The sequence below is a fragment of the Hypomesus nipponensis genome, chromosome 6 (genome assembly GCF_054491055.1).
Source record: "Hypomesus nipponensis isolate SF chromosome 6, ASM5449105v1, whole genome shotgun sequence".
NCBI classification, from domain to species: Eukaryota; Metazoa; Chordata; class Actinopteri; order Osmeriformes; family Osmeridae; genus Hypomesus; species Hypomesus nipponensis.
This window is the reverse complement of record NC_140366.1, coordinates 14,924,777-14,950,877: the sequence shown is the minus strand read 5'-3', so window position 1 is coordinate 14,950,877 and position 26,101 is coordinate 14,924,777. Positions and strand designations below refer to the sequence as shown.

Below are 26,101 nucleotides of genomic sequence, written 5' to 3'. Positions count from 1 at the left end.
CACACGCTCACACACACATCCACAACACATCCACAACACATCCACACGCTCACACACACATCCACAACACATCCACAACACATCCACACGCTCACACACACATCCACACGCTCACACACACATCCACACGCTCACACACACATCCACACGCTCACACACACGTGCATTAGAGAACTGACTGGATACATGGCACCGTTTTGAGCAGAGTGTGACTTTGTTTGACCCTTGACCTCTGTGTGACCCCTGTAGGTGCGACCCCTGAACAGTGACGGCTCCCTGAACCTGCTGGGGTTGGAGACGGTCAGACTGATCTACTTCAGAAACAAGACGGCAGGTAGGAGCTCACAGCCGGCTCAGACACAGCCGGCTCACACACAGCCGGCTCACACACAGCCGGCTCACACACAGCCTGCTCACACACAGACGGCTCACACACAGCATGATAACACACAGCCTGATAACACACAGCCTGCTCACACACAGCCGGCTCACACACAGACGGCTCACACACAGCATGATAACACACAGACGGCTCACACACAGCATGATAACACACAGACGGCTCACACACAGCCGGCTCAGACACAGCCGGCTCACACACAGCCGGCTCACACACAGACGGCTCACACACAGCCGGCTCAGACACAGCCTGATAACACACAGCCGGCTCACACACAGCACACCAGAAAAGCCCTCTGCCCCCCCCCATGCAGCAGTACTCACCACAGAACACCAACTGTCACACAGTTGTGAGGAGGAGGGTGGGGATGTTGTTTTGTGATAAGTGGTGTTGTTGATGTGAGCATATTTCTGTCGTGACAGAGGGAGATGAGCTGGTTGTCCCGGAGACGTCTGATAACAGCAGGAAGCAGATGGTTCGTAGTCTGAACAACAAGAGACGCTTCTCCTTCAGAGTCCCAGAGGAGGAGAGACTGCAGCAGAGGAGGTACACTACACACTACACACTACATACTACACACTAGACCACAACATATTAGACATATTAGATTGTACTGTACTGACCTCTGTCCACATACAGTATATATGCTTCTAGATGCTTGTATATAGACTGGAGAACAGCTTCTCCTCCAGTGAACAGCTGTAGGCATGATGCTCATCAAGTCCACTCAATCTCCTTCTCCACTGGAGCGTTCCCTGGCTTCTAGGGCGCTCTGAGGTTATTCAGAAGTGTGTGTGTATATGCCTGTGTTTGACATACTGTGTGTGTGCCTGTGTGAACGTTGTGTGTGTGTGTGTGTCTTGCACAGAGAGATGCTGAGAGATCCAGAAATGAGGAACAAGCTGATCTCCAACCCCACCAACTTCAACCACGTGGCCCACATGGGTCCTGGAGACGGGATCCAGATCCTGAAAGACCTGCCCATGGTGAGAGTCTGTCTGTCTGTCTGTCTGCAACCTGTCTGTCTGTCTGCAACCTGTCTGTCTGTCTGTCTGCAACCTGTCTGTCTGTCTGTCTGCAACCTGTCTGTCTGTCTGCAACCTGTCTGTCTGCCTGCTATGTCTGCCTGCTATCTGTTTGTCTGCAATCTGTTTGCCTGTCTTTATGTCTGTCTTAACTGTGATCACACTATACAATCCCCTTCATCCTTGTGAAGACTAGCACTCCGTTTGAGGATAAAACCTGTGCAGAACCTTTATTCATGTCCAGCGTTCTGCACATCTGTATGGAACACCTGTGATGTCATTTGATCATGTGGTCCTGGTGATCAGAGTGGATCATGCCTGTGATCTCATCATCTCCATCTCTGTGTGTCTGTCTCTGTGTCTGTTTCCATCCTCCATCCCTCTGGCTGTTGCTGGTGTGTGTGTGTTCCCTGCTGGTGTGTGTGTGTGTTCTAACTCAGAGCGCCCGTGTTCAGGAGAGCCGGGCTGGGTTCAGTGGCTCCGTCAGCATCCCCTCCATCACCAAGAACAGGGCGGAGCCAGGCAGGTCCATGAGTGCCAGTAGTGGACTGGGCATACGTGAGTACACACACACACACACACACTCATACTACAGATGCAGACCCACGTGCATGCACACATCCACATGGAACACATCTCCCTCCCCCTCTCCCTCCAGGTTCCTCGTCCCAGAACGGCAGTGCGCTGCGCAGGGAGCTGTCTGGGGGCAGCTACAGCTCCAAGCGTCAGACCATGACCTCTCCCTCCGAGAGCTCGCTGTCGTCCGGGGGGGGCATGGACGGGTGCAGCGACGCCCCCCTGTCCCAGTTCGACAGAGAGGTGAGTCGTGTGTCGTCGCCCCCCCCAGGTCTCTGCTCCCCTGGGGCTGCTGCAGCTCTTACTAACATCGAGATGCTACTGAGTAACGCACAGCTGAATGTTTCCATACACCCTGTAGCTGGAGGAGATGGTAGGGGCTGTCTGGTTGTATCTGGTTGTGAGAAGAGAAGTTTTGGATGCTCTGGTGTTTAACAGCACTCTTAAGAAAGCAGAGAACACTAGCTGGATTCTCCCCAGTAGCAAACGATGGAATGACAGACAGTAGGCCAATATCAGGCATCAATGTTTGGCCATAATTCTGCCCCTCCCCTCCCTCCCTCCCTTCCCCCCCAATCGCCTATCCACCACATCCCAGTGTTCCTTTGCCCTTTCTGGCTCTCATCCCATTGGTTGGTGAAACTGACCAGTTTCCCCCCTGACCCCTGACCTCGGTCATACCACACCTCTCGGACGCTCAACCAATCAGAAGTCGTCCCTAAACTCTCATCCAGGATCAGATGCATCGCTGGTCTCTCTGATGAAACCATCAGGATCAAACTGATTCTAGATCTGTGCTTTTGGACGTCTTCATCCTCAACCATCCAGCCATCCTCCGTGGCCCCTGGGCCTGCTCATCCTGCCTCTAGCGCCCCCGCTGGCCTGGCTGTCCTCCACCTCCTCCCCCAGACCCCAGCTGGGTGGCTGGACTCTGAGCTCTCTGAACCAGGCTCAGTTTGTTGGACCTCTTCTGTATCCTGGGTCTTAGTGGTGAACAAGCTGACCCTGGTTTGGTGCCTAGCAGAAACTTACCCCCACCTCATCCCTACCCAGCCCTATTGCCCCATCTCGCCATCCCCCGCCCCCCTCGCCCCACTCCAGACCCCCCGCCCCCCCGCCCCCCTCGCCCCACTCCAGACCCCCCGCCCCCCTCGCCCCACTCCAGACCCCCCGCCCCCCTCGCCCCACTCCAGACCCCCTGCCCCCCTCGCTCCACTCCAGACCCCCCGCCCCCTCGCCCCACTCCAGACCCCCCGCCCCCTCGCCCCACTCCAGACCCCCCGCCCCCTCGCCCCACTCCAGACCCCCCGCCCCCCTCGCCCAACTCCAGACCCCCCGCCCCCTCGCCCCACTCCAGACCCCCCGCCCCCTCGCCCCACTCCAGACCCCCCGCCCCCTCGCCCCACTCCAGACCCCCTGCCCCCCAGCATGTGAGCTCTGGGCCGGGCGCTGAGTTGTAACTTTCCTCTCCAGTGGCAGGCCGTGTCGCCCTCGGAGAAGACCCCCGATCTGAAAAGGGCTTTAAGGACCCTGCTTAGTAAGATGAAGGTAATGTCAGCACACACACACACACTCTCACACACTCCTACAAGCACGTACACAGACACACACATGCACCCAAACACGAGTAAACACAAACACAAGGACACACGCACGCACACTCAAAACACACACACATGCACACAGACATACACACACATAGATGTGAAGCTTTCCCCCTCGTGCCACCCCCCCCCCACTCACCTCCACGTGCACCATTTCAACGCCAGCGGCATCATCAGCAGCAGCAGCAGCATCTGAAAGCTTCTCACTGTCACTCTGGCCCCCTGCTGGTGGGAGTCCAGATGACCAGCCACAGGCTCCACCCCCCTCCACCCTCCACAGCTCTCCTCCTCATCCCATGTGTTCACGTTGGAATGGTGCTCCTCTGACTGCCCTCTACCCAGCATGCCTCTCTCTGCCTCCACACCGCCCCCTGGTGGACTCACAGCCATGTTTCTGAACATGACAACTGCTAGTTTGAAGATCAGATAGCCCTGATAGAAACCGTTTTCATAAAGTACAGATCCAACCGGATGACAAATCAGCAGGTGTTTATTTAGTGTTGATTTGTCTTTGGCTGTGGAGGGAGGACAGTGAGAGTTGGTCTGGTTACTGTAGAAGGCGTGTCCATAGCTGGTCTGACCGCTGCGTGTATATCTGGACATCTCTGGTGGTCACAACACTGACATGGACGGTCTTTGCTCTCAGAATCCTGCTTCACTCTCACAGTAGAGGCACAACAGTGACTACCGGTAGAGACCAGTGAGGATGGAAGCTGTGTGTTTGTCTGTGAGAAACATGAAGAAAGCTAGGTTGGGGTCGGCTCCTTCTCAAACAGAAATACATTTTTAAAACAAAACAGAAATAATTGTATAAATTATGTAAAGACCCATAGCAGGACATTCAAATTGTGCCTTAAAAAAATGTCTCTATCAGGGTTTTGAATCCCCTCCTGAATTTGAACCAAACTGAACTTGAGGTGACCCCAACATTGAAGCACAGTAATAAACTCATCTGTTCCACTTCCTCCCTCATGAGGGGACGAGGGGGGGCTGAGGCCTGCAGAGGAGCTGTTCTCAAGTGTTCCTCCCTCCCGCCTCTGCTCTCTGGGGCAGCCAATCAGGGGTGCAGAGCCTAGCACGAACACATCTGACTGAACCAATCGTGGATCAGATTCCTGACCATGATGAGGCGACCAGTCGATTTGTTCGATTGCTCTCGCCACAGCTCTAAGTCAAGATCCCTGATTGGCCGGTTCTGCTGTGTTGGCAGGAAGTGTGTGTGTTTGTTTTCTTGCTTCGGCCAATTACTTCTGGTCAATCAATCTGCTCATTGGCTGATGATGTGGAAGGCAGCAAAAGGCAGTTGCCCCCGGTGTGATCTGTGAGTGATGTGATTGTGGCTTCCTGTTCACAACAGCAGATCAGAGCCATAGTTCAAGGGTTTGGTTTGAAAGGGATAACACACCAGGAGTGGGGCTGTGGGGGCCAAGGCCTCCTCATTTACATGACCGGCCCCCAGATTTCTGTTTGTCTACAGTAACACATTCAAAAATTGATGATTTGTTTGCTGGAGTGGCCCTTCTCATTTTAAGATGGGACCCCCAAAAAATAATATTCAGGCTATGTTACTGACACACACACACACACGTAGAAGTAAAAATGGCGTTTCTCCAGGGAGCAGTTTGCCTGGTCCGGCTCTAGTCTGTGAGAGCTGGGTCACGTTTAGGTGGTGCAGGCAGGAGAAACATTAGGATCATCAGCACTGTGTTGTATCTGTGATGTTCTGCCTGTTTCTCCTGTTTGAAGCCTGAAGGTATCCCGGCTTTGTCTCTGAGAGGAACCAGAGTATTCTTTAATCCAAACACCTCCTCTCCTTCACTCTCTTCCTCCCCCGAATCCTCTCATCTTTCTCTTTTTATGATTTGTTTCTCTCTCTCTCTCTCTCTCTCTCTCTCTCTCTCTCTCTCTCTCTCTCTCTCTCTCTCTCTCTCTCTCTCTCTCTCTCTCTCATCTATCTTTTTATGATTCATCTGTCTCTCTCTCCCTCATCTGTTTTTATGCTTTCTCTGTCTCTCTCCAGGACTCGGATTCGCCTCGTCACTCCACGGCGTCCAACAGTTCGACATTCAGCAGCCCTCCAAGCCCCGCCTCCCCGCACAAGACCAAGTCCCTCTCTCTGGAGAGCACAGACCGCATGGTCTGGGACACATGAATGCCAGCACAGCCCCTCCACTCACAGCCACCCTGGGCCCGCCCCTTCCTGAGGCTCAGCCTATCCCCTGCCCACTGAACTGCACCTGTCACAGGCCACACCCCTTTTGACTTTATCTCCCCTTTTTTGTCCTCTAAGAAACCCCGCCCCCCAGTCATAGCTGGCGACACGGAAAGACTTGTCTGTTCTTTTCTCTTGAACGAGAGTGAAGTTTGGGGTCTGATGTTAGTTTGGATGGGTGTTGAGGAACATACACTACTGTATGTTACTGTGTGAGCGTGTGTGCTGGTGTGAGAGTGTGTGTTAGTGTTTGACACAGCTTGAACAGGTGTGCGCTTGTCTGTTTAGTAGAGAAAGGACATAGCTTAAATGAGTGATCTCGTGTCTGCCCCCCCCCCCCCCACATCACCTCCCACACACCTTTTGGATCTAAACTGTAGCTAAAATATCACAGTAACCAAAGCCCCGAGCTTCAATGACAGTACTTTGATTGCAGCACTCGTAGCTCAAGTATTCCAGAGTGTTCCAGAATGTTCCAGAGTGTTCCAGAATTCTACCAATTGGCACCTCAACTAAATACACTCAAGCCTCAAAGATGCTACAAAAAGAAGAGGATTGTTATCAACAAGGTGATTTGTGCTTGTACATAGGACCCCCAGTTTCAGAGGACAACCTTTTATTTATTTATCAATCTTAGACATGGAGAGCAAGGTGCTTCTGCAGCTAGAAGTGTAAGAGTCTTTTCTCTAACTCTTTCCATCGGTTGCTTCGCTTTTGGATGATAACAGCTGAAGAAGGAAAGCAGATTTACGAGGCTCACAAATACAATTTTCAACAAAAAAAACAAAAAAAAAACAAGACGGTAATGATGTTTTATTTCTTATTTTGCTCATGAAAGTGATATGTGCTGTGATTTTAATTTGTTTTGTACCATCGATAAAAAGCTACAAAGCTGTTCCAGAAACATGACTAGACATACAGGAGTTAAACTGGAGACCTTAACGGCTTCATGTTCTAGAACCTTAGAGACAGCAGTTAGATGCAGATATATTCTATGATGACATCATTGCTCCTGGACGCTATTCCTCAAGGGCCAGTGACATCATCAACTAGCGACCTGGGACCATCTCTCCATGTAGACTAGAACCTACCGTACACTGCTTTGGCATAGACCAGCCCACCAATCCAAACGCAAAGCTGATTCCCATCACAATAATGTACATAGGTTACAGTAGAGAATAATATATGATAAGGTAAATACTATAGAGAAATCCATGCGGGAAGTTTCTCAATCCTGTTTATTTTGTTTTTGAGAATGATTTTGGGGGGTTGACTCTCACGAAAGCCATTTAAACCACTTTCAAGTTTTTGTTTTACGATTGCTTGTAGATTGTTGTTTTCTATCTCACGTACGGATTTGTCGAGTGTTATTTTCCCAATTGAATTTTCATGTGAGGAAACTCAAGTTTGAGGGCCAGTCAGGGCCCTTGCTGTTGAGTGAATATGTGCATTTATTTGAAACTGTTTTCCAATCACACACACGGTCACATCTACACATATGCATACAGTCATACATAGAGGTGTTTTGTAATGAATGCCTTTTCCTCCTCGACTACCACTATGGTTCACAGTCTGACAGGCCTGTTGTCAACAGTATGAAATGTGTTCATTGTCTCTGTGGTACCGTTGTTGTATATCCTTTTGTCTTTGGAGTGAGAGAGAATCTTTTTTTGGAAAAGCTTATTATAACCAAAAAAAAAGAGACTTGTTCAGTCTTGTTTTATTTTTTTCTGAGAGCCTTTGCTTACTTTGAAGAATGTTGCGGTGATACTGTAGGTTAGACAGACAACACAGAGACACGTCGTCTGAGTTCCTGACTACGTTACCCAGAGAGCACTGGGATAAGTAAACTATGTAACTTCCTGCGTTACAGACAGCATTCAAACTCACCTGATCTCATTGTTATTGGAATATGTATGTAACTGTCTACTTGTCAATACATTTACCTGGATGCAACCACCCCACTGTATTGACCTGTGTTCAGGCACAGTAAATAGTTACCATAGTTACCTTTTCTAAGCTTTTGGGGTTGTGCCTACAGCGGCTTGCTCTTGTACCTGAAGAGGAAGCGACGGAACGTCTTTCTCACATTCTCACTCTTACTGAAATAATTTTCGTTCTGATGAGGAAAATCATTTTTTTGTTTTGTTTTTACGTCACAAAATTATTAGGCAGCCGGTGTTGATGCAACACTCTTCAAAGGGACCTTCTGTCTTAAGGGTGGAGGAGATGTGGTGTGGGTTGAAGTGTACCAAGTCCTTTGTCATGGCAACAGTATATTTAGTGATTCTTGTGTGATGCTGAAGTACACACAAACAAATTTAACCAATCACAAACTGCTTTCATTCCTGCCATGGTGTCCAAAGCTGAAATATAAACTTGTTCTGTGATTCTGCAAGAATACAGCTAACAACAGTATTGGTAGCATTCCAAATTCTAGAGAATTCCATGACACTGAGGTTGATCCACAGACGGTTAAATGCTTCTGTTGTGAATATGCTGGTTTTACTGTCTGAACTTAATCACCTCTTACTGAAATGTACCTTGAAGCTACAGAGTCTGCTAGTGTCTGCTGGACCTGGTCTGTAGAATGTATTAGCTAACAGGAGGGTATCTTAGTCGAGTCGTTTAGTTGTCTTTTACTGCAACGGTTGAAGGACCCCAAATCCGACTTTTGGAAAAAATAAGAGAAAAAAATAAAAATAACTCAGGAATGTCAGAACCAATCAATATTTGTATCCTGTTAAAAGGAGTGTGACAGGGCCTGGCTGGAAGAACAGGAAGGTGGGGTGATGTGGACTGGGCGCTAGGGTCGGTCAGCCAGGCCACAAGGAGAGGCGTGAGGTGTTGGGGTGATCAGACGGGTGTTTTCGTATCGAAGCTGAGGTGAGAGGTCAGAGTTCACTTGGAGTCAAGGTAAAGGTGTAGGGGGAGCCTCAGTGGTAACCATGGCAACCATTTAAACGGAAAATCTAAACGCCTTTGCATTTCAGTGAGGTTCTATCTACAGTACCTTCTATATTATTTTACTCTTTCATATCATATTAAGTTTTATTTTGTTTTTTCCTTTTCTAGGATTGCTTTGTAATAATTTGTACAGTTTTGCATGTTATAGATGTAATCATTTTTTTGCCCTGGTTTGTCGTTTTATTTGACTTGCTCATATTTGAACGGTTTGGGAGTTTTACAGAGGATAACCCACTACAGGTGATGTAGATTCTTTTTGCACAGAAATATTTAAGGTGTAAGGTCAAACAAAGTAATGTATGGAACTGGGAGCCACGTGTATGTGGAGAACTCATTATATTAACCAGACTCTGATGTACTTCAATAAAGCGGAGGGCTGTTACAAACACAGACACACCAGGAGTCCCTCGTGTGACTTCATTCCTTTACACAAACACGGATTCTCATTTCTTCAAGACGTGTTTTCTCAGTTTATTACAAATTTCACAAATGTGTACCGCAAAAACAAACAAAACAATTTACATCTATGCACATATGATGCCACACTAGAAGACCTCGGGGCTAAGGTTGTATCTACACATGGAAGTATACACTTTGTAAAAGTAGGACACTACTATTTATTCTAATCTAATTGGAGGGACAAAGGACACCATCTACTCATGTTCACTCTAAAGGCCTCTGCAGACACAGTCCAATTTCAAAATGCGAAATATTTTGGAAAAAAAATCAATACTGATACTGAATAATGTAAGCATATATTGAATCAAAATGTCATAAGGGCATTTACACTGTAACTTAGCAGGAACCCTCTGTGGCTCAGTGGGTAAGCATGTGTACCATAGAGTCTACTGCCAAACATGGTACCCAAACCCTAGTTCAAATCTCACTCAAACCAATTGATAATTTAACTGATATCAGTTCTTTTAAGTAATATATATGTTATTTGAGATTCCCACCCCTACTGCCTACAATGTGATAAATATTACAACAGTTTTCTTACTGTATTTGGAAAAATATAAATGGCTCTGAAATGTTAAGCATTGTTTAAGTACCTCAGTGATGGACCTGGTGTGCAGGAGAAAGCTAGCTTCCAATTTGATAATTGACTTTTTCCACACAAATTACTTGGACTCTGTCTGCAAAGGCCACATAAGGCTGGAGTTTGGGAATTTAGCTCTCTCCCTGTAATTCATCCTTCAACAAGATGGCTGACAAACCACACCCCAAACCACACCAGAGACTGACACATTGTTTCTCCTTCCTCCTCACCATCATGTCCACTTTTGCCAACTGCCTCCATTCCAAGTGCAACGAAAATGTGTAGTAAGTACCTCAACAAGGTGCAGTAATGGTTTGGGACACACCACCAGCTCTGGTAAAGGGAAACTAAACCGGGTGTATGAAGTGTTTGTAAATATGTGCTTAGCAGTCTGCTATCCAGCTCATGGTGGAGTGACTTCTATTGGACCCTGGTTGACCCCCCTGAGTTCTGGCCTGAGGACAAGCTCTCCAAAGCATCAGCCACAGACACTTCAGATATCAGCCCAACAGACTTCATACAAAGTTTATAAAAGAGTCCTCGATGCCGACTTCAAAACAGAGAACTGAAAAGATAGTTCTTTGTCCAGGAGTTCAGGTTCTTACTCAGTATTCATGATTAAATGACATTTTCATCTGTCATTGTTCTTTACTTCCTGTTTCCTGTCTGACTCCGCCTCCCGCAGTCCCTCACCACCAGTGCTGTCTCAGGCTGTGGACCCATCCTCCTCTAGGACCCTGTGGATGCCGTTGCCGGGGGTGCCCTGCATGGGCTGGGTGATGTTGCTAAGGTCCCTGGTGCTGCTGTGCCGTGATTGGGTCTCCAGGCGCAAGGTGGAGCCTTGCCGTGATAGGCTGTCAAGACGGTTGGTGCTGCAGTGGCGGGACTGCGGCTGGTCATGGAGGCGGGGCATGCTGCCATAGGGCTGGCGATCTTCGCCGCCACGGAAACTGCAGGCCGTGTACCTGGTAGGGCAGAGAGGGTTAGGGAGGTTATAGTTCATTGGGTTAGGGTGACTGCAGATCAATAGTTTGCAGGTTCAAATCCTCCTGTAAGGTACCCCTCCACACAAACACAGTACCTCCCCCCCCCACCCACACACACACACACACCCTCCTCCCACCTGCCGTCTCTGGAGCGATGCAGGCTGCCGTGGAAGCTGCTGGTCTTGCTGCGGAGCGAGCTGGCCCTGCTGCTGCTGCCGCTGGGGGGTTCGTCCAGCATGGCCAGGTGGGTGGACGAGGCGTGGGTGGACGTGCCCTGGGTGGAGGTGCCCCGCGACTTCCTCACCACAGGGGCTCCAGGGTCCCGCAGGAGCAGCTGGGCGAAGTCCGGCTCCTGGAGCACCTGCCTACTCTCGTTCACCATCCCACTGGAGGAGGAGGAGGGGAGGGGGGGGAGGGAGAGGCAGACAAGGGAGGGCAGAGAGAGAGGGAAGGTGGAGGGGAAGAAGGAGTGGAGGAAGAGGAAGGAGGAGTATGTGGAGCAGAAGGTGGGAGAGGGGGTTACTTCTCTGAGTACAGGAGGGAGGGGGGTACAGAGAGAGAGGGGCCTTTTCACTATGACTACACACACTACGACCACACACACCTGCAACACGCAGGAATTGCATTACGAAAAATAATAGTAGTTTGTTCACCTCAACATGTCATCTTCAACAAATGTCTCGTTGATGTAACCAACCAGGACTATCACTGACACATTCACTCAACCACCAGGTCATAACAAGCAACCGGGGGAAAAAAAACGAAAGACTTGCATGGCACAAACAGCCTGTTAGACAGAAACACCTACTCTTTGCGTCGTTTGCCATGGAAGAAGCTGGCCCACTCGAAGCAGGTCTTCTTGCTGCCCACCCAGAAGACGGAGGGGATGCCCACCACCAGCAGCATCAGGTACTTGATGAGGAACAGGGCCAGGTCCGGACGGCTGGTCCTCTCCACCTGCAGCCCACCACACGGAACACACCGTCAGGGCATTCACATTTACCCTTTAGATATATTTTCTATACTACATTAAACTACATTTACATGTAGTCCTTTAGCAGACACTCTTATCCAGAGCGACTTACAGTAAGTACAGGGACATTCCCCCCGAGGCAAGTAGGGTGAAGTGCCTTGCACAAGGACACAACGTCATTTGGCACGGCTGGGAATCAAACTGGCGACCTTCAGATTACTAGCCCGATTCCCTACCCGCTCCAGCCACCTGACTCCCTATACTCCAGATACATGTAGTCAATAGGAGTAGTAGCTTTGTGGAGGTTGGGGCATATTTATTGTAGTTTTAGATGGTTTATTGTAGGTGTAGATGGTGTATTGTAAGTTTAGATGGTGTATTGTAGGGTTATATGGCCTATATAACCCTACAATACACCATCTAAACTTAGTGAGGGATTGCACCAAGGGATCAGCAGGACCACAACATTCCAATGCACCTGTACCTTGTTACAAATGACAATAAAGCTGAAACATCTGTGTGCTTGTATATGCTGGTCTGCTCTCTCTTTCCTTCTCGTCCACACATACATTCTACACATGCACGCCCACACACACACAGAGGATACAAGATGGGAGATGGGAGACTGTGTGTGTGTGTGTGTGTGTGTGTGTGTGTGTGTGTGTGTGTGTGTGTGTGGGTGGATGTAGGAGTGTGTGAAGCTAGCGCCTTGTCAGCCAGCAGCTCTTCAGTTGTGAGTTCATGTATGAGTTCATGTATGTTAAATCAGGACTGCTATAGCAGGCTGTGGAATGTTGACGTCAGACTGGACTGCCTAGCGCTGCAGGCAAAAACATCCAGCATCCAGCAGCCAACACAATGACTCTCTCTCTCTGTCTCTCTCCCTCAGTCTGACTTCTCCAATCCCTCCATCCCCTCTCTCTTCCTGCTCTGTGCCAGAGAGTGCACCTGTGGCCCCCAGGCACACACACACACACACACCTCTACAGTAGAAAGGCTCAGTAACCCATTTACACTACTCTGCAGCAATACCTCTGTACTCTGTCTACCATAGCAACAACGCAGACACAAACAGCTCAGGACAGCGCATGCACACACACAACACAACACAACACAACACACTGTAGACAGCCACAATTACAGCCCCAGTAACAGCGCAAACAGACAAGCAAACATTGCCTCAATTAAAGCACACAGACGATGCATCTCCACCCTTCCTGTTCCCACACTCCCTCTCTCGCTCTGTCACACACACAACACACACAGACACACACTGATGCAGTCATGATGGCCTCATTATGAGTGGAGCAGGCATGCAGAGCCTGAGGCAGAGAGATGCTCAGATAGGATCATTACTCCACTCAGAGAGATAGGAGCTCCGCAGAGCCCTGTCCCCTCCATGTTTATCACATCTCATCTGCTCCTGGTCCATCCCTGAAGCACACATTGTCTCCAGATCTGCCCGGAGACTGAGGAACAGGAAGCAGCGCTGACATCACTGCTGATCTCTCTCTCTCTGCTGACCTGGCTCTGGAGAAGCTCTGTGCTAGTTCGACTGAGAGATATCTTACTGCAGGTCTCTCTCAGATGCAACAAACTCAATGAACACTGGGCTGTCTGCTCTGCTGTCCCCTCCCCGCCCGTCCCCCACCTCTCCTCTCATACTAGAAATAGCTTCTCATACATCCCCATGTTGTGTGTGTGTTTGTGTGATGTTGTGTGTGTGTGAGCTCTCTTTCCCGTTCACAAACAGAGAGATAACACTGCATTGCTCCCTTATACGACAGACAGTGTTTGCGTGACAGATTAACAAACTGTGCATTTAACTCATCTTACCCTACATATCTCTATATAGACCCATCCCCTACACACACACACACACATAAGCACACACACACATGCAGTGCATGGGGGTGGGGGGCGTGTCAGAGAGCTAACAGGGCAGATCTTATTACGGCACCAGCTGGGGGACGTACAAACACCCACTCTCACACACACACCCTCACACACACACACACACACACACACACACACAGACAGACGTATACCAACACAGCTGTCTTAGCGGGTCAAAATGTGGCCAAATCTCTATGCCAGCTGAGGGTCATTCTCTGGCCTCTGCCCCAAATCAGTCCTGTGTTCATCAAGGCTCCCTCTGCCACCAAAGCCCACATCCAGATTACTCCCATCACACATGGCACCAGAACTGGCCTAAATATAGCAACGACACAATGCCTGTCTGGTCGCTCCTTCCTCTGTGCACTGACGGCTGTTTTATAGAGGACACTAACACTAGCACTTTGTAGATCTGGAACTTTCTGTGCCACCAACACAGAAGACTTGTAAGGGATGCGGGGCATACAGCTAGAATTGCAGGTGCACTTCAGTGAGCACACACACTCTCACAACTGCACAAACAGAGCAGGGAAGTGTTTGAATTATTAACAGGCTCACCAGATGAGCGGGAGAGCTTGTTCTATAGCTGGAGGCAAGCACTGCTTCTGAAGTACTGCAACCTGAGAGCTGTGTGTGTCTGTGTGTGTGTCTGTGTGTGTCTGTGTGTGTCTGTGTGTGTGTCTGTGTGTGTGTGTGTCTGTCTGTCTGTGTGTGTGTATCTGTGTCTGTGTGTGTGCTGCAACTCGGTGATAAAACAGCAAGATCCGACACTGCAGTGAAAGATGTCAGTTGATAAAGTATTTATTCCCCTCTCGTCGAATGCCGAGTTGAATTTAAAGTTCTTTCACCCAAATTCAACATGACCCCTTTTGAATTGTCACTGGGGAAATGCTGTTGGTTTTACAGCACAAGGTAAAAGCAGTATATTACCTGGTAGGACGAGGGGATGTGTTTGTGGGTAGAAAAAGGAGTAGTATACTAACTGATAATGTGGTACAATATTGGCAGCAATGCTTTGGCATAGTGAGCATACTGCAGTATACCTGTATACAGCCTCCAGTACACCTGGCACTGGGACCCGGGTCTTACCTGGAAGGGGCAGGGGATGTGGTAGTCCCGGCAACGCTCCTGGACCCAGGTGGTCTCCCAGACGGGCCGGTAGGTGTGCTCGTACAGGTAGCAGGCCAGCACAGTCAGCAGGGGGACCAGGTAGAGGACGGAGAACACAGCGATGCGGATCATGAACTTGACCAGCTTCTCCTGGTTCTCCTTCTCCAGGGGGATCTCCATACGCACGCGGTTCAGCGCCGCGATGCCCGCCAGCAGCAGAGACACGCCCACCTGGAGCCAGTCAGGTGACAGGAGCCAGACATACATGAGAGATAAACAGAGATATACAGATAGATAAACAGACTTAAACAGATACACAGACAGACATGCTGCACGTCCAGCCCCCCCCTCACCACCACGTCCAGCCCCCCCCCTCACCACCACGTCCAGCCCCCCCCCCCCCTCACCACCACGTCCAGCCCCCCCCCTCACCACCACGTCCAGCCCCCCCCTCACCACCACGTCCAGCCCCCCCCCCTCACCACCACGTCCAGCCCCCCCCCCTCACCACCACGTCCAGCCCCCCCCCTCACCACCACGTCCAGCCCCCCCCCCCTCACCACCACGTCCAGCCCCCCCACTCACCAGCACGTCCAGGCCCAGCGGTGCCAGCAGGAACCAGCGCAGCGCCGTGAGGTCGTACAGCCCCACGAAGCACACGCCGCTGATGCCGTCGCCCTCGATCTTATTCATGGCGAGCAGCGTGACGGTGAGCGCGCCCGGCAGGCCCCAGGCACAGGCGTGGAACAGGAGGGCCTTCTTCTCGATGGCCTCGCTGCCCCACTTGGGCACTGCGGCCAGGAACCAGGTGATGGTGAGGATGACCCACCACACGCTGCCCGCCATGGTGAAGAAGTAGAGCACCATGAAGAGAAGAGTGCACGCCTGGGGGAGGGGGGGGGGGGCATTATTACGTGTCCACCAGTCACCTACCAGTCACCAATCGACCCAAACAGTCTGGCCCTTGCTGGTCCCACACCCCACACCACCCTACCTTGTTGTGGGACCCCTGGGTCACAGTAGACGCCCGGAATCTTCCGGGGATCGCCGCGTTACAGGAAACGCGATCCTCCAACAGGAAGCCCAGGAAGAAGACCAGGGACACCATCATGTAGCACACGGCGTAGAAGATGATCGGCCGCTCCGGGTAGCGGAAGCGCGACACGTCGATGAGGAAGGTGAGGAAGGTGAAGAGGGTTGCGGACAGACACACGATGGAGACCACGCCTATGAAGTAGCGAGCAAAGGCTAGCTCCTCCCTCTGGAAGTACATGTTGGGGCAGGGGGGCGAGCAGTCACGCACGCCCAGGAAGGAGTAGCCCAGGTCGGGCTCCATCTTCAGCTCCCGGGGACACCAGAAGCCGTAGTCCCGCTGGACGGAGACCGTGGAGTCCTCAGTGCTGTCGGCGCTGGAGAGCAGGTCCACGGACCGCGGGTACGGCTCGTCACAGTCTGGGAACCTGGAGGAGGGGGGAGGAGGGGGGGGGGGGAGGAGGGAGGGGAAGGGGGGAGGGAGGAGGAGGGGGGGTAGGGAGGAAGCCGTCAGCATTAAGTTTTTTACTAAAGAATTGTTATGGTTTAGCAGTAGTTATTTCATCCAAAGCAACATACGGGAGGGTGTGGTATTCAAACCCATGATTTCATGAACACACTGCAGCCTTCCTCAGGCTGAGCGGGACTCGAACCCAGGATGTAAGCTCGCCCAAGGATCCCTCCGCGGGGATGAGCCCTCGTCACAGCGAGCCCCAGGATTCACTGACCTGCTGCAGTCCATCTCCTCCGGCCAGGCCACTCCGAACATGTCCATGAGCTGGTAGCAGTCGCGGCGGGCGCGGAGGCAGAGGCGGCGGCAGGGCAGCGTGGTGCGGCCGTACTCGGTGCACACGGGCGCGTACAGGGAACACAGGAACATCCTGAGCTCCGGAGAACACTGCAGGTTCACCATGGGGTGGAAGGGCTGAGGAGGGGAGGGACACTGCTGTTAGGGGGCTGCTGGGACCCTGTGTGTGTGTGTGTGTGTGTGTTTGGGGGCCATTAGTGTATGTGTCTGTTGGGGGGTTGTGTTAGTGAGTGTTGGGGGGTTTTGTCTTTTTAACAGTATTTGACTGCTGTTAAGAGACTGATTATACAGTCAAAATGTGTGCATGTTAGGGTGTTTGAGTGTGCATGAAAAATAGCTTTGGGGTGTGTGTGAAGCAAATAGTTTATCCTCCGTCAGGGAACTGTTGAGACAGAGTGTGTTTTTGAGTGAGTGTGTGTCTGTGTGTGTGTGTTTGTGGGTGGGTGTAAAACACAGCATCTAACGCCCTTCTATGAATGTCGGACATAATGAGGGCACCCGTGAGCGTCGTCAAACAGGACGTGGGTCTAAAAACACACGCCTTCTGCGTTCAAAACACACTGAGGCCTGAAACACCACTGCTGCTTAGAAAGGAGGGCTGAGGGGGAAACAAAGAGAGCACTGGACCATATCCTCAGACAGAGTTTCTGGAGTCAAAAAACAAAACAGCCCCGCCACCCCGCCCTACTGCCCCCACCACCCTTACTGCCCCCTCTCCTAATAATCCTCTCCCCTCTGCCCCCCCTGTCCTGTGCTGGCACAATAAGACAGAGACAGGAGGAGCAGAACAAGCTCAGGATCCCAACCCCCTCTTCAGATACCCAGCCAGGGAGGGGCACTGGAGAAGGCCTTGGTGTGGAGAGGACCACGCTGTGACACACACACACACACACACACACACACACAAAGAGAAGAACCAGTTCTGCCAAGAGGAATTCTGGGAGCCAGAGCAGCTGTGGGGCACGTCTTTAATATGCAAATCCCCAGAGGGAGGGGTGTGAGAGGGGGAAGCAAAGGGCCCCACCCAGGGCCAGGGCCAAGCCAGACACATCCTGCCCCTGCTGGGCCGGGCTGGGGAGGGAGAAGGGACGGCCTTTGTGGCAGAGACAGGGCTGGGGGAGGAGGAGGGACAGAACAGGGACACCAGCCCAGGGAGAGAGGATGAGATGAGCTAAATGGAGTTTCATTGGCAGCACTGGAGGGGGGTGGGAGGCCTGCTAGAGAGAGCAGACAAGCCCAGAGAACCAGCTTACAGAACAGAGAACCAGCTTACAGAACAGAGAACCAGCCTACAGAACAGAGAACCAGCCTACAGAACAGAGAACCAGCCTAGAGAACAGAGAACCAACCTAGAGAACAGAGAACCAGCCTACAGAACAGAGAACCAGCCTATAGAACAGAGAACCAGCCTAGAGAATAGAGAACCAGGCTACAGAACAAAGAACCAGCCTAAAGAACATAGAACCAGCCCAGAGAATAGAGAACCAGCCTACAGAACAGAGAACCAGCCTACAGAACAGAGAACCAGCCCAGATAGGAGTAACAGAAAACAGTAACCTTTCACCATGTCTCTGATCTCTGTGAAGCCACTCTGCATCTCTTTTGGGCTCTAGTGCAGCTTAATGAGGTTAGGCCAGTTCTTTCTCCACAGATGAATGTGTGTGGATGTGTGTATACACAAAACTAGAAAACACACATGATCAAGATAAGAAGCCCATCTACTCTTTCATCACAGCCGTTTCCATGACACAGCATCCCAGTGTGTGTGTGTGTGTGTGTGTTTGTGTGTTTGTGTGTGTCTGTGTGTGTGTGTGCCTGTGAAGCTCCCATCCTAGTCCTAGCAGCACATCAGGCCCTGGCTGCCACCCACATGTCTGTCTCTAACAGGATTAGGATGCCTGTTAGATGAGCCCCTTCCCTCACAAAGGGCCCACATCCATACATATCAGACAACAGGCTATGTTTCTGACAGTAGAGACAGCCATGCCAGGCTTTAGCTGCTGCAGTGACTGGCTGCTTCAGTATGAGGCGGCATAACACTGGAGAACTGACTGACTGGGCGATGGTGGGAGAATGACTGTTTTTTTTATGGCTCTATTACATAATGAGACCATCCATGATGTGAGTCATTATTATGATGGAAGGGCTTATTACTGTTGCTGTGTGACCGAAGGTTGGTTTACCCTACATGCACGCCTGCCTGTCACAACCACGGTCCATCAAGCAGTCCATCTAATTGTTTCTGGACGAGTGAGTCATCACATGATTCATTGCGTCCTGGTGTTACATACAATAACATGGAGCCTTGGGCGTGTGTTGAGCGCGCGCACACACACACACATGCAGACCCAATTACGCACCCTTTTCATGAAACCCTCTAGATCTCATGACACCTGGCACACCGCTGCAGATTAAATCATGGGAGAGGACAAGGCAAGCACACCCTCCAAGGCTCCGTGTAAAAATAGACGGCGCCCCTCCTGATTGGCTGTGGCCAGCGCCTGTCTCGTGACACCTACAGTGCTACCTCAGCAGCATGGGGCTGAGCGCACAGCTACATGATATGACGGCCCTTAAGTGGGTCTGCATCTGGGCACCCCTGCCCTCCCCTGCCCTCCACCCCCAGGGCACACACCCTCTGCTCTGATTGTCCTGTGCTACACACAGGACTCAGAAAGGCGACGGCGAAGGCACGAGGAATAAAGCATCCATCAGCAGTCTGAATGAAAGCCTGACAGTAGTGTGTTAGCGGTGGTCGTCTCATGGGTTGTGGAGATCCGACAGTCACACTTTTACACACACGTACACAGCATGTATTTACACACGCAGCCCAAACAAACAGCAGAGGTCTCGGGGGCCAGTGGACGAGGGGTCTGGTTCTGTCCCGTGAACACAGCAGCTGTGTCTGCCAGCGGCTGGTCTGCTGTTCCTGATGGAGGCCAAGCGTGGAACACACAGTTCTGTTGTCAAGTGTTGCAGGCCCGGGGCGGGGGGGGAGCCGAATGGTAATGTCATTTCAGCATCTCGCTAACGTGATTATTCATTCACGGGGGATGGTTAGGGAATGTTTGATCCCTGTAAATGTGGTGAAATGATGTTCTGGACTATCGTGAAATGGAAGCCACACAGACAGACCAGTCAAAGCATGAAGGATAGCCACATACGTGTGTATGTTTGATTTACATTTTAATTAAGTTATTATTAAATAAGTATTTATGTATGCTACTTGAGCCGTTCCAGTATAGAACTATCCAGTACATGGACATAAATAACATTACATTATTAATTGATTCTTGATTTAATGTACAGAACACACTAATTCAAGTCTTCTTGCTAACAGAATCCCCCCACACACACACACAAAAGATGGCATCTGATAATGATGCGTAACGTTATTTAAATACACCATCTATAGAGATGTGCTGAGTAATGATTCATCAACAATCGCAAGCTACTGGTCCAGGGTATTTATTATTCTGCTACAGCTCCAAGTGACATCTCCTGCCATCATCTCTCTTCCTGTCTCTCCCTTCCCTTCCCTCCCACTCTCCTCTCTCTTCTCTCTGTCTTCTCCCCCCCCCCCCCCCCTCTCTCACTGCTTATCCCTTTCGGTTGAGCTTGATTCTCTGCATTTCCACCGCAGGCGCCATGGCAACCTGCGATGCAGCGGGAGGATTGAGGGAGGAGCCACGGTCCCCGGGGTCGGAGGGCACGCGGGGGACCACCTCCGGAGAGCCCAGAAAGCCTGCTCCTTTGTTACAGCACAATTGGGACCCGTTTCCTGGGCAACCAGTGTGCTTAGTATGGGGGAGGGGGAGAGGGGGAGAGAGAGGGGAGAGGGGGAGGGCGAGAGGACAAAAGCGACAGATAGGAAGGAGAGGGATGGACAGACTCTGTGTCATTCACTACACACACACACACACCGTTTAAAACACACTCACAGTTTAAAACACACACACTGTTTACCACACGCACTATTTAAAACACAAACATACACACACTATTTAAAACACACACTATTTAAAACACACAAACACTGTTTAGTTGCTGTTCCCTCTCCCTTTGATTGTGCAGGAGTCGTATTCAGGCTGGAGCTAATCAACATGGTGTTGGACATTAGAACAAAACAACAGGCTCTTTGAGGTGTCTGTTGGAGAGGGCCCAGAGTGTCAGACCACAGCATGCAGCAGAACTGGTCCTCAAGCTCTGCCCAGGAGCCAATCTGCACACCACACACGTCCACCAGCACGGACCACAGTCAGCGCTCCTGCATGCACACACACCGCATGGGTGGGGCTGGAAGTCTATTCTATATGCCTAGCTGTCAATAATATGAAGCCTTTGTCTGGATTTTCTAGTAAGGATTGCATATTATGCGTGTATATTGTGCATTATTTTACATTTTGACTGGAAAATGCCATTGTGAGAACAGTGGCATGGTTCAACATGTCAGGCATCTCTGCCATGTCTGCAGCAAGACAGAGAGACAGAGAGGGAGAGAGACAGAGACAGAGAGGGAGAGAGACAGAGACAGAGAGGGAGAGAGACAGAGAGACACAGAGACAGAGAGGGAGAGAGACAGAGAGGGAGAGAGACAGAGAGGGAGAGAGACAGAGACAGAGAGGGAAACGGGGTAAGGGGAAGAGGGGGGGAAGATAGAAAGACAGAGAGGGAAAGAGGGAGAGAGGAAGACAGAGAGAAAAGCAGGCACACCCAGGACACTGTGTCCGACGCCATGTTTGTGGTTGGTTGCTCTCTGACCAGATTCCTGGGGTGTATTTCCCTGTATTCAACCACGTCAGTCAAACATGCCAGACCGTCTATCAGAGCTGCACCGTGGCTCACAAACAGCAGATTCCCACCCCTCAGGCACATGTCCCACTTCTGCTTTGAGGTTATGAGGAGGTCAGCCCACAACAACCGTCTGCTGACTGACTGGAGTGCTTGCTGGCTTCCAGACTTAGTTGTGGTTGGAGAGAGTTGTGCACCAAATGGTCCCCATTCCTCAGCCAAAATCCCCCCACCCCTCAAAAAAACATCTAATGCGGAAGATAAGATGGCCAAGTCAAGGGCGTTCGGATAGCTATGTTCTTTCTCATGGGACTGCGCTAGGCAGCCATGGTACAAATGTTCCCCCGGCACAGCCCAATCCTGTCTGAAAGGAGAAGACATGGAGATTTTGTGAGACACCACTTCAGAAGGGGGTACTCTAAGACTGGAATGAAAGAGACTCCATTGGTTCAATTCCAAGTCACAGTTTCTCCACGGTGAGAGGCATTCATCATCATTATCATGGCTATTCAGCAGACCTAATTCCCTTTAAAATCAACTGTCAATCCTCATTTGGCTTCTCTCTCCTTATAAGCTCTGCATTCTCCTGAGAAGCAGGCTAGCCAAAGACATGCTATAGAGCAACAACATGGAGAGGGAGGGAGACAGAGAGAGAGAGGAAGAAAGAGAGATAAGAGAAAGAGGGAGAATGGGAGAGAGAGGAAGGGAGGGAGCGACAAAAAGAGAGGGTCTGTGTTTCATCCGTTGGGATTCCTGTGTTTTCCAAACGAGCTTTCCTGCTAAAAAGAGACCTAATTGTGAAGCCGTGACAAATCAAAGTGAACACCATTAAAACCAGACGGCAGCCTCTCTCTTCTGTCTTGTGCATCTAAACTATTACAATGAGCACAAAAACAAACATACAGCCTAAAACCATCTCTACAAGTATACAGATTTAATAAAGATAGATTTTTAAATTTGATGGACAGATTATTGTGTGTTTGTGTGCTGAAGGATCAAGGGAATTTATTATGTAAAACAACAAAAACAAACAATGTTGGAGTGCATTTAAGTCAACCTAACAGAGGTCATATCTGCTGAGTACTCGGGAATGCAGTGGGAACAGTGAAAGCCATGGGAATGTGCAGGCTCTCCTCTGGAGATAAGCTGTGCTCAGTGCAGATGTGCGATGCTTTCCCCAGGGCTGGGGGATGCTCAGAGGTTACGTAACCCTGGGTTTCAAGCCCACAGATCTCCTCCTCTCTCTCTCTCTCTCTCTCTCTCTCTCTCTCTCTCTCTCTGTCTGTCTGACTCAGAGGAAGGGAGGGAGAGACAGGGACAGATGGGTAGGCCGGGCTCCACATACACACACACACACTCCCCATCTCCTCTTTGCCAGGCTATGCAGGGCAGAAGGGATGGGTGAGATGGGAGAGAGGGGGATCGGTTGGTATGTAAGCCTGTGTATAATGAAAAAGGCAAAGCAATACGCAACAGGCAATTGCTGGAGAGACAGATTATGGATGATAATGCATGTACACTAACAAGGGGATTTCTCTAACGAAGTGACCCATCTGCTCTCTGATTGAGTTCAACTGCCTAAGATCAACCTGGGAAAGAGGATGAGTCAATGTAACATGGGAGTGTGGTTGTAAATCCATAGATAAAGGGACTGGGCTGGAACATGCGCAGTATGATGGGCAGCAAACTCTGTAATCCCTGATGTGAACTGCAACAGTCCTGTAGTAGCACGTCCACATCAGCAGAGTGGAGCACATGATCACACCACTACGTCCATCAGGCCAAGCCCGTTATGGAAACAGTTTGGATGCACAACTGCCTTTAAATTGTGCCAAAAACTACCCACACACCCCTCAACCCCCGTCCCAGGCTGGAGTAATTTCTGTGCAGGCCGCAGATCACATCAACGCTTTGCTTTAATAATTGATCGTTTCAAATGGCCCCCAAAGAAATGTTTTAACTAAATTTTCAGCTGAATGTTTTTGTAATATATTCTGGGTCGCCTGCATGGGGTAGCATGAAAAGTAGGCTATCACTTGGATAGTGTCAACAGTTCCCAGTTTCCCTTTTCTACACTCACCAATGAAAGAGAATAAGACAGAGCAAAGACGTATTTTTTTTTATATAAAAGTAAAAGTGCAGAGCCAGGTAGTAAATATGCAAGCTCACAGAGCAGGGGCGTAGCCAGAATCATCTTTTTGAATAGGCCTAGAAAAATATGGATAGGCATCTTTTCTGTTTTTTTTACTTATTTACTTTGCGACGTGCACCCGGTGCATAATCTTTCGGAGATATTTTCGTACCCGTGGTTACGCCTCTGGCGCCAAGGACTGACTAAGATGATTATATTAGCAGCATATAATATTATTGTGGTGAGTACTTAAGTGGGGTAAATACTGTATGTTAGTGGCTTGTTGTGGTATAGTACAGTATTTTAGAGAGTATCTAGTAAGTGAGATGATTTTGTAAGCAAGTGCATTGGGTTATACTACACTGTAGTGAGTTTATAGGTGAGTCAGGTGATTATTGTGGCGACGGGTGTATACTAGTATACAAGGGCGATTCTAGGATCAGACCTTTAGGGGGGCTCATCCCCCAATGAGAATGTGACATGAATACAGTGCCTTGCACAAGTGCTAAACCCCCTTGCTAATAAATCCTTAACTTCACTGGATAACAATGAATACATTTATGTATTATTATGCAAAATATTGACTGAGTGAAAAAGAACTAAGGATGTCCCTTTCTTCATGAACTACCAGCATGAAATGATAATAAACAATTATATATATATATATATATATATATATATTTTTTTTTTTTAGGGGTGCTGAGATTAAATTTAGGAGTGCTTGAGCACCCCTAAAAAGGGTCTAAAATCGCCATTGCTAGTATATTATATTGTGGTGAGTATATAGTATCAGTGAATGAGTGGGGTGATTGTATAAGTGGTACGGTGGTAAATGACAGTATAGCGATGTTAAGCGTTGGTGGGCGAGGGAAGCTCCTACCTCCATGGCGAGCGCAGCTGTCTGCTGATCGTAGTGGTTGAGGACGTTGGGCATGAAGGTGGCGTTGTAGGCCAGGCCCTGGCACATGCGCAGGGTGATGGGCTCGCAGGTGAACATGCTGTGGCTGCCAGCTGCTGCATCCATGGGGATGGCCACACAGGCAGTCAGCATGGACACAGACAGCATCCACCACAGGCCCATGGTCCCTGGGAGTGGAGGGGCTGAGGACCGTGTCGGGTGAGGGGGATCGGGTCCTCTAAGGAGCGGCCTCACTCACGAGGGTGTTGGTAGAGGGGGGAGGGTACTGGTGGGGTGGTGGACTGGTCCTCTTCAGCTCACTGAGAGACTGTGTGTGAGAGAGGGTGCAGTCCAGGGTGGCCATGCTGGACGCTGGTTGTATCCATCAGAGTCTGACGCATCAGAGGACTTCCATCACCTGACTGTACGGCCCAGCGTTTGAGCCTGGAGGGTTTGCACTTACACCCCGTTTGTGTAGATTACTGAACACCTTGGAGGAAAGATCTGGAACCTGAAAAGAGGAGGAGATTTCAAAGACTTATGAAATTGTCACACAATGTTTATTACCAACGGGTTTGTAACAGAACAAATATCGTTTTGGGCTATTGACAACGTTTTAGCTTATGGGCGTCTTACATGATACTCGACATTCAACTGACAGTGGACAGGCAGCTGCATATTGTAACCTGTCCCTAATGTGTGGGTGGAAACATCCATAACCGCTTTTTCACAGTGACCACAATGGTACGCGTGTGGATGATGATGAGTGAATTAGTAGCCTGTAATTAAGTAGACAGGATTAGCCTTTAATTAAAGTGTTACAAACGAAATACACAAACTGTACCGGCGTGCTACTATTCTTGTAGAAATGTTACACATTTAGAAACATTGATGTGAAATGCGCATAAATGCTACACGTTAATTTAAGGCGTGTAACCTACACCTGTGCGTTAACGGTGTTGAATGAACAGCTTCGGTACTGTAGGAAGGTGGGGGAAATTGAGTTGGTAGGCTACTCATTAAACGCTATGTAGCCTACTACTAACTACCGGTAAATACATAACACCGAATGGCAAGCAGTTGTAGTAAGGGCGGACTATCTGTCAAAGCCAGCTGTCCACTACACCGAGTGAGCATAACATAAATACATGTAGTCTACAAATAAAAATGTCATGGAGCAGAACAAAAGATGACGGTTACTTCAACTCAAATGATTGTGACCATATGAGGACTAGTTACCGGTTAACTGAATCGCTACGGGCTTATCCTGACGCTACAATTTCTCTCTAGTGTGTGAGCGGTGATGGCGATTTAAGAAATCGGTGAAATATTCGATATCTGGTGAAAAATTGGAAGTAAACGGCTGTACGTTACCTTTCAATCGAGTGTGATTCACGTGCGGGGGTCTTCTCTGCTCCTCGAGCTTGTAACAATGAGTGAATCTGAATGGGCCACCCTCCTCCTCCCTCCCTCCATCCACTCCTCTCCCGGCAGGTCTACGGAACGAGCGACTCGAGGTCCTCAAAGCGCGCGGACGCGTAGCTCATCGTGCACGCGCAACCAGTAGAATATAGTGCTACCGTTTCTAAACGTGTGGTATTTTACTTTGCCACAACTATATTTATGTTAATTCGAGCAAATGTTATACAACGC

At 49.8% G+C, this 26,101-nt stretch overlaps 2 protein-coding genes across 7 annotated transcripts in view; one reads left to right on the top strand and one right to left on the bottom strand.

The window, feature by feature from the left end:
• cdc42bpab (CDC42 binding protein kinase alpha (DMPK-like) b) overlaps positions 1 to 9,180 on the top strand; it is a 51,342-nt gene extending 42,162 nt beyond the window's left edge. For 5 of the 6 annotated variants that reach the window (XM_084700879.1, XM_084700880.1, XM_084700878.1 and 2 more), the window contains 7 exons: positions 250 to 334; positions 823 to 946; positions 1,269 to 1,386; positions 1,866 to 1,983; positions 2,084 to 2,244; positions 3,475 to 3,549; positions 5,626 to 9,180. In XM_084700879.1, coding sequence (XP_084557005.1) covers positions 250 to 334; positions 823 to 946; positions 1,269 to 1,386; positions 1,866 to 1,983; positions 2,084 to 2,244; positions 3,475 to 3,549; positions 5,626 to 5,757 — 813 coding nt within the window. In that variant the 3' untranslated portion in view covers positions 5,758 to 9,180. The remainder of the gene's footprint in view (positions 1 to 249; positions 335 to 822; positions 947 to 1,268; positions 1,387 to 1,865; positions 1,984 to 2,083; positions 2,245 to 3,474; positions 3,550 to 5,625) is intronic. The other variant, XM_084700883.1, reaches the window with a different exon arrangement.
• A 50-nt stretch (positions 9,181 to 9,230) lies between these two features.
• On the bottom strand, positions 9,231 to 25,937 carry fzd3a (frizzled class receptor 3a). Its single transcript, XM_084700884.1, has 9 exons — positions 25,823 to 25,937; positions 24,431 to 24,959; positions 16,549 to 16,745; positions 15,783 to 16,248; positions 15,374 to 15,673; positions 14,768 to 15,019; positions 11,618 to 11,766; positions 10,947 to 11,195; positions 9,231 to 10,788 (listed from the first exon to the last, which is right to left on the bottom strand). Exons 2-9 carry the CDS (start codon positions 24,629 to 24,631, stop codon positions 10,530 to 10,532), a joined length of 2,073 nt encoding a protein of 690 aa, XP_084557010.1. The 5' UTR covers positions 24,632 to 24,959; positions 25,823 to 25,937; the 3' UTR covers positions 9,231 to 10,529.
• Positions 25,938 to 26,101: the final 164 nt, after the last annotated feature.

Coding starts and splice junctions, on each gene's coding strand:
- fzd3a (XM_084700884.1), bottom strand. CDS start 24,631: ATGGGCCTGTGGTGGATGCTGTCTGTGTCCATGCTGACTGCCTGTGTG. Junction 16,746..24,430: donor CAGCTGCGCTCGCCATGGAG/GTAGGAGCTTCC, acceptor TCCCCTCCTCAG/CCCTTCCACCCCATGGTGAA. Junction 15,020..15,373: donor CGCTGGGCCTGGACGTGCTG/GTGAGTGGGGGG, acceptor GACTGGCTCCAG/GTGGGCGTGTCTCTGCTGCT.